Source organism: Carassius gibelio, chromosome A9 (genome assembly GCF_023724105.1).
Source record: "Carassius gibelio isolate Cgi1373 ecotype wild population from Czech Republic chromosome A9, carGib1.2-hapl.c, whole genome shotgun sequence".
Classification (NCBI taxonomy): Eukaryota; Metazoa; Chordata; class Actinopteri; order Cypriniformes; family Cyprinidae; genus Carassius; species Carassius gibelio.
The window spans coordinates 5,579,963-5,597,010 of NC_068379.1; the positions used below are offsets into that span (position 1 = coordinate 5,579,963).

General features: G+C 37.3%; 1 protein-coding gene across 4 annotated transcripts in view; it reads left to right on the forward strand.

The window, feature by feature from the left end:
• The window catches only part of LOC128019516 (ecto-NOX disulfide-thiol exchanger 1), a 76,462-nt gene that overhangs the window by 38,395 nt on the left and 21,019 nt on the right, over window positions 1-17,048 (forward strand). The window contains exons 2-6 of one of the 4 annotated variants that reach the window (XM_052605521.1): window positions 6,677-6,806; window positions 7,843-7,977; window positions 12,604-12,771; window positions 13,741-13,947; window positions 14,669-14,902. In XM_052605521.1, the coding sequence (XP_052461481.1) occupies window positions 6,797-6,806; window positions 7,843-7,977; window positions 12,604-12,771; window positions 13,741-13,947; window positions 14,669-14,902 (754 nt within the window). In that variant the 5' untranslated portion in view covers window positions 6,677-6,796. The remainder of the gene's footprint in view (window positions 1-6,676; window positions 6,807-7,842; window positions 7,978-12,603; window positions 12,772-13,740; window positions 13,948-14,668; window positions 14,903-17,048) is intronic. The other 3 variants (XM_052605522.1, XM_052605519.1, XM_052605520.1) reach the window with 3 other exon arrangements.

The window sequence follows — 17,048 nt, forward strand, 5'->3', positions numbered from 1 at the left end:
GCATCTGAGTGGTTTCCACAGTTGTACCTTGACAGGCTGTAGAAAATTCTGATGGAATCATGTCCTCATGTTCTAATATCAAAGATACGCAAAGTGCAACTTGTATGAAGTTGTATGAAGCCTTTGCAATATTTAGCATATATATATATTGTATATATTTGTTTTCACATGATTTGATGCAATTGTATTGATTAGTTTGTTAAATTCACATAATTTATCTTTTTGATTATTGTCTTATATTTAATAAAGTATATCTCCAGTTTAAACCATAACCGCATGCTGTCCACTCAAGTGGACATCTAAAGATCTCTTTGAAAAATTTGTACAAAAAAATAAAATAAATTCTCATTTTTCATGCCCTAAGAGCAATAAAAACACATAGGAAAAAATCTTGACTGAGGTTATCATAATTCATGTATGAAAGGGTTAAAGATTAACTGATGCTTTCTGTTTTCCTTGCTGGCTTGGAAATAATCAAAAATGGCACTGTTGAACTTTGAATAGAATAGAACTTTGTTTTGATGTCTCCGCTGCGTTGCCGTGTGCGTAACTTCTGAGCGGCGCATGCACAAAGCTGACATCGTATGCCATTCTAGCACAAGCTAGATTTAAGTGATTATTACATTTTAAATATGGATATTTACCGGAGGCCTATGGTCATCCCCCGGGGCCATGTGAGACACTTTTTATTAATAGATGCGCTTTTTATTAAACTTCTCATGGACCGATAGACAGAAACACCCACTGAGTTGCATTAAACAGCTTGAAAGATTAAAGGAAATTTTTTAAATAATGCCAACTGAATTAATCTGAAAGAAGAAAGTCATATACACATTGGATGACTTCAGGATGACTTTTAAGACCAAATTATAACTTAATATTTAAGATTTATTAAAAACCTATTGAAAACAAAACGTGGCTCTGACATAATTACACATTTCAGGAAGTACCATTAGATATCACTAATGGTACTTCCTGAAATGTGTAATTATGTAATTATGTCAGATATGTCCTATCTGTAACATGGACTGGTTTTCCACCTCCCTTCAGTCCCATCTCAATGACCACTCATGCCCAACAGCACTAAAAAGATTTTGGACAGCCATCAGAGCTGTGCACCAGATCTTAACCAATGCTCCAGCCGGAATTACATTTCTGTAATACATACCGAGGGATTCTCCAGCTTTTTCATCTCAGTAATGGGATTAGGATAATGCAAAGGTGTGCATGCTTCCAAGGAACAGTGGGGGAGGGAGAGAGAGGCTTTAGAAACCACAGTCAAAAGAAACAGTCACTCACAGTGTAAACATCTGTGTCTTTGGTCACAAACTACTGTCATTGCTTAGTTTTATTACACATGCTTCATCTTTGATGTGGTGTCAGTGTCTTTGCTTCCATGTGTTTAAAGGTGCGAGCTCTTTGCGTTCTCCTCAGTCAGTTGGCGGAGGTCTAGTCCTACAGTGAGTGATCTTTAGAGCTCCTCTACTGTAGACCCATTTATGCTCCTCTGACTCTGTTCAGGATGAGCAGATGGAGAATTGCCTTCTTTTGTTCGGATGCAGTGTTGCGTTAGCCATTTCATTCAAACGAAGTAGCTGTATTCACGCCGAGCTGCAGATACGAGCTCTGAATCTGCTTCAGTTTAAGGCCAAACTCTGTTGCATTATGGATGTTAATTCCTGGTAGTAAATTGTTATAAGTCATAATAAGTATAATAAGTCATAACAATAATAATTTCATATATATAATTAAATAACAAAAAATGTTATATTAAACTTTAACTATGCTTCCACAATTCGAGCTCTCTGATTGGTTTAAGAATAAACCACCAATTAATATTTTTTGCTGCATATGCTACAGAACAACAAATTCAAACATGCATAAATGGCTGTCAACATGTTCCCTCCTGACGCTTGCTCCGCTGACTGTCTACCCACTGCCGAGCTCTGCCTGGATCTGGTTTTCCTGTTTTGCTGAGCAGTGCCAGCCCGAGTTTGTTCAGTTATTTGCCAGTTCATTCTAGGGCTGTGCGATTTCTAAATTCTGATCCAATCAGAATGAATTATTTTAATCTGCTTTCGCTTTACAATAATGCGCTCTCACTGCTGCTTCTGCACCACTAGGAGTACATGTGAACCTGTATAATGTATAACAAATCTATTTCAACACCCGAGGAACAATGCATGGCAAAAAAGAAAATTTTATTTTGGCAAAAAAGATTTATTTATTTATATTTTTTGCCATGAGTCTAGAAATTTTGTTACACCTTTACTATAGTGATTATTTTGACTTAAATGAAAATCGCAAATTTGATCAAAGAAATCACGATAGATTTTTTTTTTCTTCATATCGTACAGCCCTAGTTCATTCAATAAATACAGTCTAGCTTCTGAGTGATAAGTTATTAACCCAACAATATCGGGCTCAAATTTTTTTATTTTGTTTTATTTTTTTTGCGGTAGGCCGCGCAAACATATGTGTTTGGTTGTGTGGGCCGAGAGTAGAAAAAGGTTGGGAATGGGAACCACTGGTCTAACACATCACAGCACTGGCTTAACCAATGGTGTGAGTGTAGGGGCGGGACTATTAGCTCTGACTGACCAATAGCAAACAGTTTGAAACAGTCATTATTTTTAAGCTCTGATCTAATCATACCTTATTTTGAAAGAGAATTATTGTAGATTAAATTAATGTCAAATAAACATTTGCACCTCCACGTATAAACTGACATTAATTTTGAATATGTATAAGGCACATTACTATGGAAGTGAGAATTATGAGGTAAAAGTTACAAATGTCTGTGGTCGATATAATGTTGCTTAGTAGTGAACTCCTTCATTGGGATTTATGCCTGGAAAGTGTGCAAGTGTCATTTAGCATGCACATTAGATTCTGCCATAAATCTGATGTTGTGTGCAGGCTGCAGCTTGAGCATATGATGTGTTTGTACCAAAACATTAGCTACACCATGGGTGGGTTATTATGGAGCATTGATAAAAACACAATCTTTTGCAAGTTCTGCGTAGGTGAGACTGTTTGCTGATGTACAGCATGCTGTGCTGAGCTTTTTAAACTGGTATGTGCATAGAATGCATTTGGTCTTACGACGAGAAGCATGTGGGACGTGTATCATCTGTTCCATGGCCTCAAGCGAATAAATAGATCACCCTTATGCTGGATATCTGAAAGCACATACTCATGATGTTCTCAGAAGTGGAATGTTTGGCATTTTGGATCTGTCAGACGGATGTAGACAGAAGAACAATGGAACTAGACTGATAAAAATGCTTTTGTAGAGTGCAACAAGAGGCAGCTCACTTTTAAGCCATAAATAGAGTAATTAAATTTAAAACAATGGAAAATATAAAACTGTTGATTATAAATATGAAAGTACAAAAACCCATGCACGTAACCATAAAAACCTTAATTTTAGATGATAATAATAATAGTAATATTACATATATATATATTAGAGAGACTGGAAATCAAAGTATGCACAAACAGAAACATTCAGGAGCACATAAACTTGTCAATGCTGCTTTGTAGATTCATAAAATAACTAAGACGATGGACCGCTCAATAATATTCCTCAGCAACGATTGGGTAAAATCACTGTTTTTGAAGTAACTAAACTTACAGCTTCATTGATTGTATAGAAAGATGCACAGACACAGGTAATTCTCACACGCAACTTACACCCTCCCCCCGATAATTAATTTGATATGTTATAATTCATATTTAATCTCTGCACACCCATGTAGACTGAACACATAAAACACGTCCATGACATCACTGTTTTCACAAATTGCCATTTTCATAGTTTACCTGGAGACAATAAGTGTATCGTTTTCAAAAACGTGCACCTTGAGAACTGTTTTCAAAAGTTTACATTTTCTGGTCCCCACAACGCTGTTGTGTAAATTAATGGCCAAAATGCATAAAATGGTTTCCTTTTTAGTTGAAAATTGTGTGTGTAGACACCCCCTATGACTGCAAACAATATTGCCCTGGATTTATTAAGACATTTTCACAATTGTAATGTTTTTAACCAGCCTGCTCTATATCCATTTATAATTTGTCTAATGAAGAGCTGACAGGCTTGAAACATTACCATTGTGAGAATGTCTTACAGGGGAATATTGTTTGCAGTCATAATGTGCAGACTTTTTTTCTTTAAGTTAGCATTTTCACACAGCTGTGTGTATAATGTCTAAATTATAGGAAAAGATACATAAAGTTGCAGTTATGAAAATAAACGCACCTTGTGTTGAGCTAACACACACACTGAGTTTCAGAAGGCTTCTCAGTTTGAGGTCCCTGGTTGTCAGAGGCCCTGGAAACACGGGCTCCATCCATAATACGACCCTGACATCGAAAACTGACCTTTTCATTTACCAAAGAACACATCACAAAACCAAATCCAGCTAACCGTATCAGTCTTGACATACTGCTGAGAGAAACACAACAACTATTTGGATCTTGAAGTGGAATCTTATGGAACTGAAAGTTAAAGGTAATAAAAATCAATTCACATCAAATTGATACATCAATTTTACTTCCCGAGAAGCATTTGTAAACTATAATATCAAGCCTCTTGCAAATGCATAACACATAAGAGCCCGTTCCTTTCTGTTTTTTTCACATTCTGATCATAATAGTCAACAAATTTGAAAAGGCCCACTTGTTTGGAAGTGGATGCCACCTAAATGATTCAGAAATGTCAAGTGAGTCCATGAATTATTAAAGAAACATGGGTTGTGGTGTAAATATTTCATTGTATGTGTAAGTGAGTCGGATGAGTTTGGGAAGTGAGTCCATGAGGTTTGTTGGTAATGACCAGTGGGAGAGAAGCACAGACCGACAGGAGGAGAGATGATTAGGCAGTTCTGCTGGCCATGCTTTACCCCACGCTGTCTTCTGGACCTTATGAGGGATGAGATGATGCTATATTGAGCTGTGTTTGTGATGCTACATTGCCTTCATATTTAGGGCACATTACCCACAGTGAGATCGAGATGAAGGAGATGTACCAACCATACCTTTCAGATAGCTTTCCATACTCGTATTGTATCTCAACAAATGGCTCAGTTTTGTCTCTATTCTTCCTGAAGAAATTTAGCACAAACATCTAAGAAAAAGTTTTTAAATGTTCAGTGCCCCATTTTTAAAAAGCAGTGTCATGCTTCAAAAGACACAAGACATAAAACCAGTGAAAAACAACACAAAATTGCATTCTGTTTCCCTTATGAGCTTAGAAAAATTGACTTCTTAGCAATACACACGTCTGAGTGCATCAAGCAATATTTGTCCCAACTTATGTATTTATGTATGCATTAAGATAAAAATGTTATTCTAATGTGGCACATTTATAAGTGAAACAAGATATTCAACAAGACAAAATGTAGGATAGTACTTGATATTTTGCATCAGGAGTTGATTGAATCCCCATTTTCTTATGATTGGATCATGTAAATTGGCGTTACAAGAATAGGAAAGTCATTTCACAGACAGAACAATTTTTAACAGAACAGGAGCATGCATCAAGAAACTAAATAAGGTAAATTTCCATGTCATGCGGGCTTTAACTCTTTACATCAAAATGGTTGATTGCTGGTTGATTGCTGAAAATGTTAAACTATCAATCAGGTGACAGAAGCTAGATTATGTGCATCATGCTTTTTAGCAAAGTTTGGATCATTTTGATAATTTAGTGGCCTTAGAAATTCTACAGTAGGCTTTATAGGGTTAAATGTTTTGAGCGCTACTGCACGTCATCAAGCTCCTGGCACGTTTTTCATTCTCTTTATTTTTCCACCGGAGATGCCAGCCATTATTCCGAAGGAGTTAAAATCCACACGCTTTTTCACCAGATATCCATTTCCTGAAAATAAAATGCAAATACATTACCGCCATGCCTAATCAAAGTTGTGATATGATTGTTTCTCAATTAAAGGGAATTGCATTGCTCCTAAGTTGATATCCGCGTGACAGATTGAAATAATGTGCTGTGGTTAAGAGTGGCAGAGGGGTACGAGTTTGGCATACTGATGATACTTCACTCTCACCACCCCACTGGGGACAGAGCACTGCGCTTTCGCTTTTTTTTCCGTGTGTGGGATCCATTATTCCAACCCGTATTAAACAGCTTAATGGCCCCATCTCCCAGACTTTGATTTCCAGGATGATATAATTGACGAGGCTAGAGAGTGCAGGAGGAGGGGATGTGTTCTGTCAGGGGGAAACACAGACGGGAGGGGGTCAGATCTCACTCGCACACACTGTGACCCATCAGCGGATGACATGTGTCATTTTAATGGAAGACTGATGGGTCAGCTGTAAGTCATTTAGAGCGGATGCACTGACAGAATGTCTCAAAGTGGCTTTAAGGAGCTACACGTCCTTGAAGGCATTTCCTGCAGTCTTGTTACCACAGCTGTAGAAACTATTGGACCCGGTGTGATGGTAAGAGTTCACACATTAGGAACCGATAATGAGAGTTACTGTGATATTTTCATTACTATTTATAGCCTCGTTCTATCTGAGGAGGCATTTGTAGCTGTGCATTTGGCTGGAGCGCTGGGAACAGAGCGGCCTTCCTCAGCCGAATTAAATAGTCCTAATAAAAGTGTGGCTGTGCTCTGAATGCCATCTCGGCTCTCTTTTGTGTGTGCTGCAGGTTTCTCTGAATGCTGTGATGAGTTCCTGAGAGCTTCGTTCTCCCCGGCCGGCTGTCTTGGAAGAGCAAGGGCTCTGTGACAGCAGTGGCACCCACAGAAACAAACACTGACAACGGGCCATGGCTAGCGGTAACTAACCTTCTCTAATTATGTCCAGTACCTCCTCTGAACATGCTTCCAAAATCTAGTGAGCTGCCTATATGGGCAGCATTTTAAGGCATCATGGGCACGCTAAAGATGTGAAAACCATTCCAAACGTAGGCTGGATGGTTATGCTGTCTTCTGAGACTCTAGGGCAGCTTCGCAAGTATCCTTTGTGGGAAAAAAGGCAACGTGCTAACATTCTTCATATCATTAGAGTATCATTAGAGCTTAGCAACACACTAACACCAGTCTCAACTGAAATCTCCCATGTGCTCATGTCGGCTGTGGTGGGCAATGTCCATTTTCTCTGTTAAATGTTAAGTTATGACATACAGTTATTTATGAATACTGTATTTGTATTTGTTACACAATTAAATGACTTACAGTTGTAAAACCAGCGTGTACATTCTGGATTGTGGCCTAATTAATGACTGGATATGATTGTTTGTTTCTCTGTCTATATGCTTATATACAATTGTGTCAATGCTAACATTCTGTGTTATATGATGTTGTTTTTTATTTTAAATTAGCCCAAGCAGAGGAAATTTTCATAGCATTTTTTAGAATTACTATGTGAAATGCTAATTAGATACAAGCTCTTATAATAGCAAATGCAGTTAAAAAAAAACAATACTTGACAAAGCAGCAGTTTTGCAGAGATAGAAGATTTATCATTTCTTACTATTCTGCCAACTTGCACATTTATAGCAAGTGTTTCTGAAACACACATCGCTGGTTTCATTTCATAACCACACACGCCATATTGGTTCCTGAAACAGTATAATTGTCTGTACCTTAGACCTCTATTTAGACCTCTTGAAGCTTTAACTGAACACTCTTGAACTAGAGAAGCATATAGTCTGTACACAACTGATGCAACCAGCCTCTGATGTAAAGCATAGCAGCCATGTAATGCTGAGTGACAGTGCAGCTGTTCAGCCAGTGTGTGTTTTAAAGGTACTTGTCATTGTGCATAAGGGCCTAATGGACTGTGTTGTTTTTATGTTTTGTTTTTTTGCAGCAGACGGCATCGGCAGTTTGGGAAGCGAGCACAGCCACATCACTGTTCCCGTGGCTGATCCTGGCGCCTGGGCCACTGCCATGAATAACCTGGGCATTGTGCCGATGGGCTTAGCCGGGCAGCAGCTGGTCTCAGGTAAAGCCCTGCGCCCTCCTCCAGTGTGCTAATCCTGCTGCTCTTCCCTTTCACGGCAGGGGGAATAAAAAGCAGATATTAAACCGGGGTTCCCATATTCCCTTTGGTAAGCAGCACAGGCACCAGCCTCTCCAGCCAAATATGTGACCTTTAGAAGCAACACTACACATTGGATATTACGTTGACGCATGTTACAGTTTGTTAAGCTTTATTCTTCAGCTGAGATACTGGATTGTTGCAGCTCTGAAAAGCTCACGTCCTGGTGTGATGGTGGCACCCAGCGATTTCTTGTCTTAAACTCTGGGCACTGGTCTCAATCCTCCCAGCTGACTGAAGCTTTGTAGAGATGGACGGTTTCCCTCAATGCTGTCTCTGATTGGCCAATGATCATCAGCGGCCATCTGCAATCATAGCAGCTCTGCTGTTTTGTAAATGCTAGTTGCACGGAAATAATCTTTGACATATATGATTTTATCTCAAATAAGCTGTGGATGCATTAAGTGAACTACTGGAGCGCTTGGCAGTTTGTTTTCTTCATACATTGGCAATTCAGCTCTCTAGGACTCATGAATGGGAGTGGAAGTAGTTAGCCAATAATAGTCAAGCTACTCTTTTGAAGTGAGCAATGTCTTCATATCCAATGATATGACTTCTAATTTAAGCAAGGGTGAGCAGTCAGTGTATACTTCACAGCGTATAATTACATTAAAACTACAGTACTAATACGCAATACTACATATACTAAAAGTAATAAACAGCAGGAAATATTTTGCTCAATATGGGATTATTTCTCACCTTAATTGCACTGGAAATAGTCAAAAAAAGTAATTCAGTCTGCAAAATTAATACATGTGCACTGCCATTCAAAAGGGTTCAGTAAGATTATTCGATGTCTTTGAAAGTGGTCTCTTATGCTCTTCAAGGCTATTTTACTTGATCTAAAAAAAACTGTAAAATTGTAATATTGTGCAAATATTATTACAAGTAAAAATAACTGATTTTAAAGTATTTAAAAATGTAATGTATTCCTATAACTGCACTCCAGTTTTCAGTGTCACGTGATCTTTCTAATATGTGGATTTGCTGTTCAAGAAATATGCATGCTATGCATATATTGTATGCGTCTCTCTGCATCAATGCATCGCTAATAAATAAAATCAATTTCAATAATTTCATAATATCAATTTCTTTCAAACATATGATGAGTAGCATATAGACAAGTAGCTTGTAACTAGAAAAACTACATTTTGAATCATATAAAAGTTTTTTGTGAACTATTTCCCAGCACTCTTCTTGGTTTGGATCCTAATTACTATCACACTAGGGAAGCTATGGACTGAGGCAAATTAGGCTCAGATTAAAATGCATGAGCTGATATTTCAGATCATGATTATTTATGAGAATTTGGGAAGGCACAAGTCATTTGACTTGCATAACGGTTTTCTTTCTTTGTTCTTGGTTGATTTCAGAAATCATCTAAGAATGAATATTAAAACTATTATCCTCAGCTTCTGAGCTAAAGCCTCTGGTAATACGCCGAAGCTGAAAGAAACACTTCCAGCAAGGACTTTATATACTGTATCCTCTTTCATCCTTTCTGTGTTTCTTTCACACGTGTAGTACATGCAGCGATATGCCTCTAGATACCTGAAAGAGGATTTTGTCACACTAGCACAAATGCTGGCCCTTTGAGAAAAAACAAGCTGGTTCGTCTCTGGCTCCACAAAGACTATAGTGACGCTGTCAGAAATTCCAGCTTCAAAGGAATGATTGTAAAAGATTTGCCTGGTTTCTGTCGAATATAACAGATTATGCTGAAATAACTTCTGAGCTTTGTTTTAATTTCCCTCAGCATGTTTCCAGGCACACTTCAACATCACACTTATTCCTTATGACACAAACACACAGCTTCTGTTTTGTCCCATATCTGCTCATAAATTTGCTGCTCGCAGAGCAGATGCCCACTCACACAATTTGTCCTCGCAGGCAGTTTCATTCTCAGTATTTCAGCACATTTTCTATTGATTATAAATGTTTATTTGCACCAGCTCATTAGAAGACATGCTTTGTGAGAACTTTTATTTATTTATTTTTTTCAGATGGCTTTATCCCGCTGGAGTGATGAAGCACACCAATGAACAGAACTCTAAATATAAATGATTTTTTTTTCTAGTAAATAGGAGTTGGTTTTGTTGCGGCTCCATTGTGAGAGTTTTACACCGAGAATGCTGGGAGATTTGGGTTCAGAAATGGTGTAAGCCCTGAATGTATGAATGCACAGATTTACACAAGATTCAACCAAGGCAGCTTTGAGAGGCTTAGAAGAAGAAGAGAAAAAGAAAGAAAGGGAGCTCCACCAGAAACAGTTGCATGCTGTTATTTTAGAGAAGTACACATGCACTGCATGTTTGTGTTAAACTGATGATTAAACGTTTGAGAGTGAAAAAATTCAAAATGGCATGAAAATTTGTATTGTGATTTTAAGATTGTTTTTTTATTAGATTTTTTTACAGTGAAATAATACAACAGTAATATTTCTTATTTTTGCTACAATACAAATTTAGTAATGATAATAACTTGACAGTACTACTATTGTTGTTGTTGCTATAGTGATTATATTTTTTTTGCAGACCTTCAAAACATCACAGCAAATTTGGAGCTTTAAAAAATATAATAATGATAATTATTATTATTTTACAGTATCTTTATGATCATTCTTCTTTTTGTTGTTGTTGTTATGTGATTATAACTAGCAAAATTGTGCAGCCCTACAAAAAGGCACAGCAAATTTGACGTTTTTCTTTTCTTCTTTAAATGTAATCACAGTATTTAATAGAAAAAGCACACTTACATATTAGCAGGTAGGTTTGTTGTGTGACTCAGTGCTGCTCGAGTTATTCACTGTCATTTCAGGTGCTGTGGAGAATTATGCATATGGTGAGCTATGGCTGGAAATCTTTCAAGCCCCCCAAAAAAGTGAGACTGTAAAAAACAGCTGAGGCAAATTTCCTTGCAGATAATATATTTGGACTGCAAGGGCTGGCACTTTGCATTTAGTAATGGTGTTTGTGAAGGGCTCTGATTAATGCAGTCTCACCTCTGAAACGACGAGCAGCTGTGTCCTGTAGGAACTAAATCTTTTGCAAGCTGCTGACTTCGTAGTGAATCCAGTTTTAATGGAAAGCAGATATTATGACAAATAAAACCTGAAGCAGGTTTTTGGAAAAAAAAACAGGAGCTGTGAGGCAAAGCCTTGAGTAGTCCTTGAATCACTCCGACTGAAGAAAAACAACATTAAGAAACGATAAATGTGAAGGTGTGTGTGTGTGTGTGTAATTTACCTGTTTACATTTTGATGTGGGTTTTTGCGTGGATCTGCCAATGCGTTTTTCACGATTGCAGCCGCTGGGAGATTTATGGATCATAATTTTCATCAGCTCTTTTCCCAGCAAGGGATTCAAGAGTTTCTTCCAGTTCAAGCATCTCATGTTAGATTTAGTGTTCTCCGTTGTATTATGTCACTACAAGACAAAGTAAGTGGGAATTGTCCAGATAAAGGTTACATATGTGTGAAAACATTGTGAAAATACTGAACTCTCAGTAACTGAATAATGTTTAAGTGTTGGTGAAAATATGTTTAAATTGTATTTTGACAAGCTACAAGCTAGTTAAAATGTTTATTTAAAGAAGCTCAAGTTACACTATAAGCTACTAACACAAAGTAGGTTATTGTTTCTACATCAAACTATTTTAAATATGCCTAAGAGAGAAAAAGCTGTTGACCTAGACTGCCAAACTTTAGTTTTATCAGTCTTATCGATACCATTTTAAAGTGCTCTCTTCAAAGTCAACCATCATCAAAGGAATAAATCACCCAAAAATTATCACTTGCTGAAAATCTACGCGTAGGTGGTTACATTTACACAGATCAAGCACTGTTTACAAGGGAAAACAGTCCAAAACAAATATGCTGGTGGATGTTGATGTGAGAGGACATTTTTATACATTTTACATAAAACTCAGTATTATTAATTTCTCTGTATGTCAAGCTGTTTTAATGAGAACAAATTACTGAGTGCTTATACGTGGTTGACTCAGCACAGTAATTATAATGAACTGAACATGGCCTTATTAGTTAAGAGGCCTTATTAGTAAGACAAAACATACATTTCTCATTTTTATAGATGTGTCAACATTTCTTCTTCTTTTTAAAATGAACACTAAATTAAGGGACTGCGTGTCAACAAATTCAAATTTTGACACTGAACAGATGTAGTTGTTTTCTCTATCAAATAGCGCTGTCATCAAACATGTATGTACAGTAAAAAGTGTGCATGGAGGTATATGACTTCTGTCATGGTTTACAGTGCACATGGTTTACTGCACAAATTCAATGCGTTCCAGTCTCAGATCCTGTGCAGTTTAGTGTGATAAAGGCTCATTGAAGACAAAACTAATCTTTAGTAGATTTTCTGGGTTTTGTCATCTGTGGTGAGAGCAGTGACCTGGTCTCTTCTCATCTCCGCTGGTCTTTCACCAGCTCCTTTGTGGTTTTGCTCGGATGGTTCCAGTGCTGAGGTCCAAATCAATGACTGCATTTAGGACTTTTTCTGTTTCTCTCACCAGACTCCATCTGTATACAGGGTTTTGACCCCAACCTTGGCATCATCACCCCAATCAATCCCATGATGGCTGGCATCAGTCTGGTTCAGCCCCATCCTGTGGCAGCAGAACTTCCTGTTATAAAGGAAATCATCCACTGCAAGAGCTGCACACTGTTCCCGCAGAATCCCAGTAAGCATTTTACTGCAGCAAATCATTAGAGGTTACGCCATAAAAGCAGGCGCACAAATGAATGTAGCCTGCACTTATTAATTTGCCCTGAGTTCAGGAAAATATATGAAGTACAGTCTGTGCCACTTTTAATGTCCTGTAATTGTGTGGTAAAATGTTCCACTGAATAACCTGTAACTTTATGCCAAATGTTTTATGATTGCTGAAATCGCAACAACCACAGTATAATTTTTATTAAATCCTCCAATGTGGAAAATCAGAAAAAGATGAATTATTGAATCTGTAGAGCTTTTGTTCTAAATACTATAAATCTAAATGAACCCTTATATAACATAGTCAACTTTACCCACATGGTCTGCATATACTGCATACGAATCTAATTAAATCAAATGCATATTCTTGTTAATGAAAGTAAATTAATGTTTATTCAACAATGCAATGACAATATAAGGTAACGTGTAAAAATTTGAAATAATAATTTTTCATATGTTTCAATATTTTAAGTCCCAGATTTTCAGTGTGGCCTCAAACTGTTTTATATGTACTGTATTTTACTAAATATTCCAGAAAATATTAATTCTTGTTTTTTTAGTCATCTGAAACCTGCTGCGATTTGTATTCCTAAGCAACTTATATAATGCAATTAGCACCAAGCCAGCAAAAGATCCACGAAAAGCACACACATTTATATATGCAGTGTTACAGAGTTACAGAGGTACCCGAGTCCAAGTTTCTGTGTGTATTGCATTTCCCATATACCGGTAATTTCATTTTGATTTAAGTAAACATTTTTTTTTTTTTTTTTAAATGTTGTTCAGAGTGAATGTCACTATAATTTATGATTTTTTAAGACATGTATAATTCATACCTGTTTTAAAGTTGTGTAGTGAAGGGAACTAAAATAAGCTGTATATAATAGGCAATATTGTTTGTAAGTGTTTTTTCTTTCTATTTATTCTTACTGTGCAGACCTTCCTCCTCCATCCACCAGAGAGAGACCTCCAGGGTGCAAGACAGTTTTCGTTGGTGGCCTTCCAGAGAATGCAACAGAGGAGATCATTAAAGAAGTGTTTGACCAGTGTGGCGAGATTGTCGCAATCCGCAAGAGCAAGAAAAACTTCTGCCACATTCGTTTTAGTGAGGAGTTCATGGTGGACAAGGCCCTTTACCTCTCTGGTGTGTCTTTGTTTTCGTTGTTATTGGTTTGCCTTTTTTTTTTTTTTTTGGTTGTTTTTATTCCATTTTGTTAGGGAACTTATTGTTTGTTTCTCTATCTTTCTGATGTGTTTTTATTTATACAAGTAAATGTTTGTTTTGTTTCTTTATCTTACTGATGTGTTTTTATTTATACAAGTAAATGCTTGATTTGTTTATCTTTCTGATGTGTTTTTATTTATACAAGTAAATGTTTGATTTGTTAGGAGACTGATTACTTTTTCTACCTCTCTGGTGTGTCTTTGTTTTTTATTTAGATGTTTTTTTTTTTAATTATTATTTTTTTTTATTGGAACTCATTGTTTTGTAACCTCTCTGATGTTTTTAATTTTAATTTTATACACATAATTTTTGTGTGTTTCTCTTGTTTTATAATAATCAATGTTACCATAGTAGGAACATACAAGCATTTTGCATTTTTCTTTGCTGAAAAGACCAGCTTAAATCATCTTCCAATCAGCTAGGTACCAGTGCACATGCAACAACTGATGCATTTGCTGCAACATACAGAAGTGCATAAGCTGATGTGCATGGCTTTACTGTTTTGTTCAGCAGTGGCTTTATGTTGCAGGAAGCAAATCCTTTTTCATATTCAATATGTTGATTGTAGTGCACTGATATTTGATAAATGCAAGCAGCCTGTTTGAGAGCTCTGTTTGCTGAATAATGTGTGTTGTCCTAGGCTATCGGATGCGCATTGGCTCCAGCACTGATAAAAAGGATTCGGGCCGCATACATGTAGATTTTGCTCAGGCGAGAGATGACTTGTATGAGTGGGAGTGCAAACAAAGATTGCTGGCACGAGAGGAGCGGCACCGACGGAAAATCCAGGAGGACTGGCTGAGACCTCCATCACCTCCTCCCATAATGCACTTCTCTGAGCATGAAGCAGCTCTTTTGGCTGAGAAACTGAAAGGTAAGCTTTGCCACAGACTGTGATGCCATGATCTCATCTAGCCTTTAAAGCACAGATTTGTCATCATTAATGTAATGCCCGGACAAATTAGGGTTCTTAGAAAAAGCTTCAAGGCTTCTAATAAATGCAGAATGTGTAAACCCTACTCCGCCAGGTCTGCCTTCCTTCAGACATTTTGCAGCTGTCCTCAACCGATCTCTGATGATGTGATAGACATTAATGAGTGGCTACATAGTTTTGAGGCTTTTTTATGCTTCAGTCGTCTTTCCCGTCTGCAGCTGCCAGGCGAACGGTCCCAGCTGTTGTTTATTCTGTGAGACTGGTGTGTTTATATGATCAGCTAGTTCCATTCATCAGCTTCAGTGAGACCAATGATTGCCAATCAAGTGAATACTTACCACCAGGCTTCTACTAAGCCAAAGGGTTTCCAAGATTGGCTAAATACGGTAGTTTTCATTAGCTTTAAGGGTGCTGAAATTTGCTTAAAATGGGTTTTGATTTGATTTTAGTCTAGAAATCAGATAGTGTGCAAAAGTGTGTTCATAAATTGCTTTGTCATAGCTGTGGAGACGTCCTGCACTTCCATCGTGGTTACATCTGAGGTTCAACTTGGTATCAAATTTTTGTCCAAAAATTGTTGACATGATATAACAGTATAAAGCTGTGTATAACAGCTGAGATCGTTTCATATTTTTTTCTGTATCGAAGACATGTGTGAGACTTACAGTACAGTAAATATCCCATTTTCTCTTATTTAATATAATTCTTGTATTTATTTATTTTACTTGCTTGGGGGCAGATTTTTTTATTTTATTTTGTTAGGAGACTGATTTTTTTGTTTGTTTTACTTTGTTTTTTTTTTGTAAGAGATTGACCAGCCTGTCTGTTTTATAATTCAAAAAAATCATAAACGGTCTCTCTACACAAGCCGTTCCAGACTATGATGACCCCGCCTATTTGTGATGCTCTCATATCTGCATATACACAGCCCTGAGTAAGAAGCAGCGGTCCACCATTACTGTTCTCTTGCTGTAGCTGTTGGAGGTACAATGTCAGCGCCAAAGAACCATTAAAAAAGTGTTATGTGTTGGGATGCACCAACAAATATATATATAGGAGTCTCCATAGACCGCTGAGGACATGGTAAAATGGTATTGAAATGGTAAAGGTAAACGGTAAATGGATTAAAAACTGTCACTCATTCATCACGAGCTAACAAAGTAAAAAAAACAATGATTGTGACTACACATTGACACTTTTTCAAAGGTATTTGTTAGAAAAAAGTTACAAGCATGACAGAACTCAGCACTGGACAGAACACAGTGACTGAAGGGTGATTGCGTGGATTCCAGCCTAAACACATTGCGTTTTAGAAATCAACAAACTTGTCTGTGATTGGCTACATTGCTCACCTCTGCGAAAATGCATTGTAAAATCATTTGAAGCTTTCCAAAAAAGAAGATACACTGGATTGTTTGCCAAATCTATTTCATTATGCTAGGTTATATAGGTTAATTAATAAAATATAGGTTATGGGCAGCTTTTCCATGTAAAGCAAGCAGAAGCTTAAGACTATAAGAGTAAGACTATGACTATACTATACAGAGTAAGACTATAATACACACTAAACTCAAGCTCCGGGTCTGGTTGAGGGACACATTTTTTTGCTTAGTTTTTTTGTTTTGTTATAGTAGGGGATTTATTATTATTATTATTTTTTGGTGTTTGTAAGTCTTGCATCATCAACATTGCTCCGGGATTTGCTGTAATTATTCTGCAGATCTCCGACTGTTTTCACAGACAAGAATAGTTACTGTGAAGTTTAAAATGTTTAACTCTGTTTATTTCTGAATCTAGAAATTTTGAATGCTCATGCAATATGTCAAAATTTCAATATGCGGGATCATTTTCAAGGCTTTGTTTCCACCTCAGAGTTACGCCAATCCATCACACCCCTTTGACATTCACACATATTTGTAACGTCACCTTTCATGTTTTAATTTCGGAGCCGGTCCCTGGCTGACAGCTGTTTTCCCATGATGTGATTTGATTACAGCCAGCGGCTCCAGGAAGGTAGTGATGGTTGAGTTGTGCTGGCTGCAGTGGCTCCCATGCCTCTCTGAGCTCTTGTCTCTCTGGAGAGACT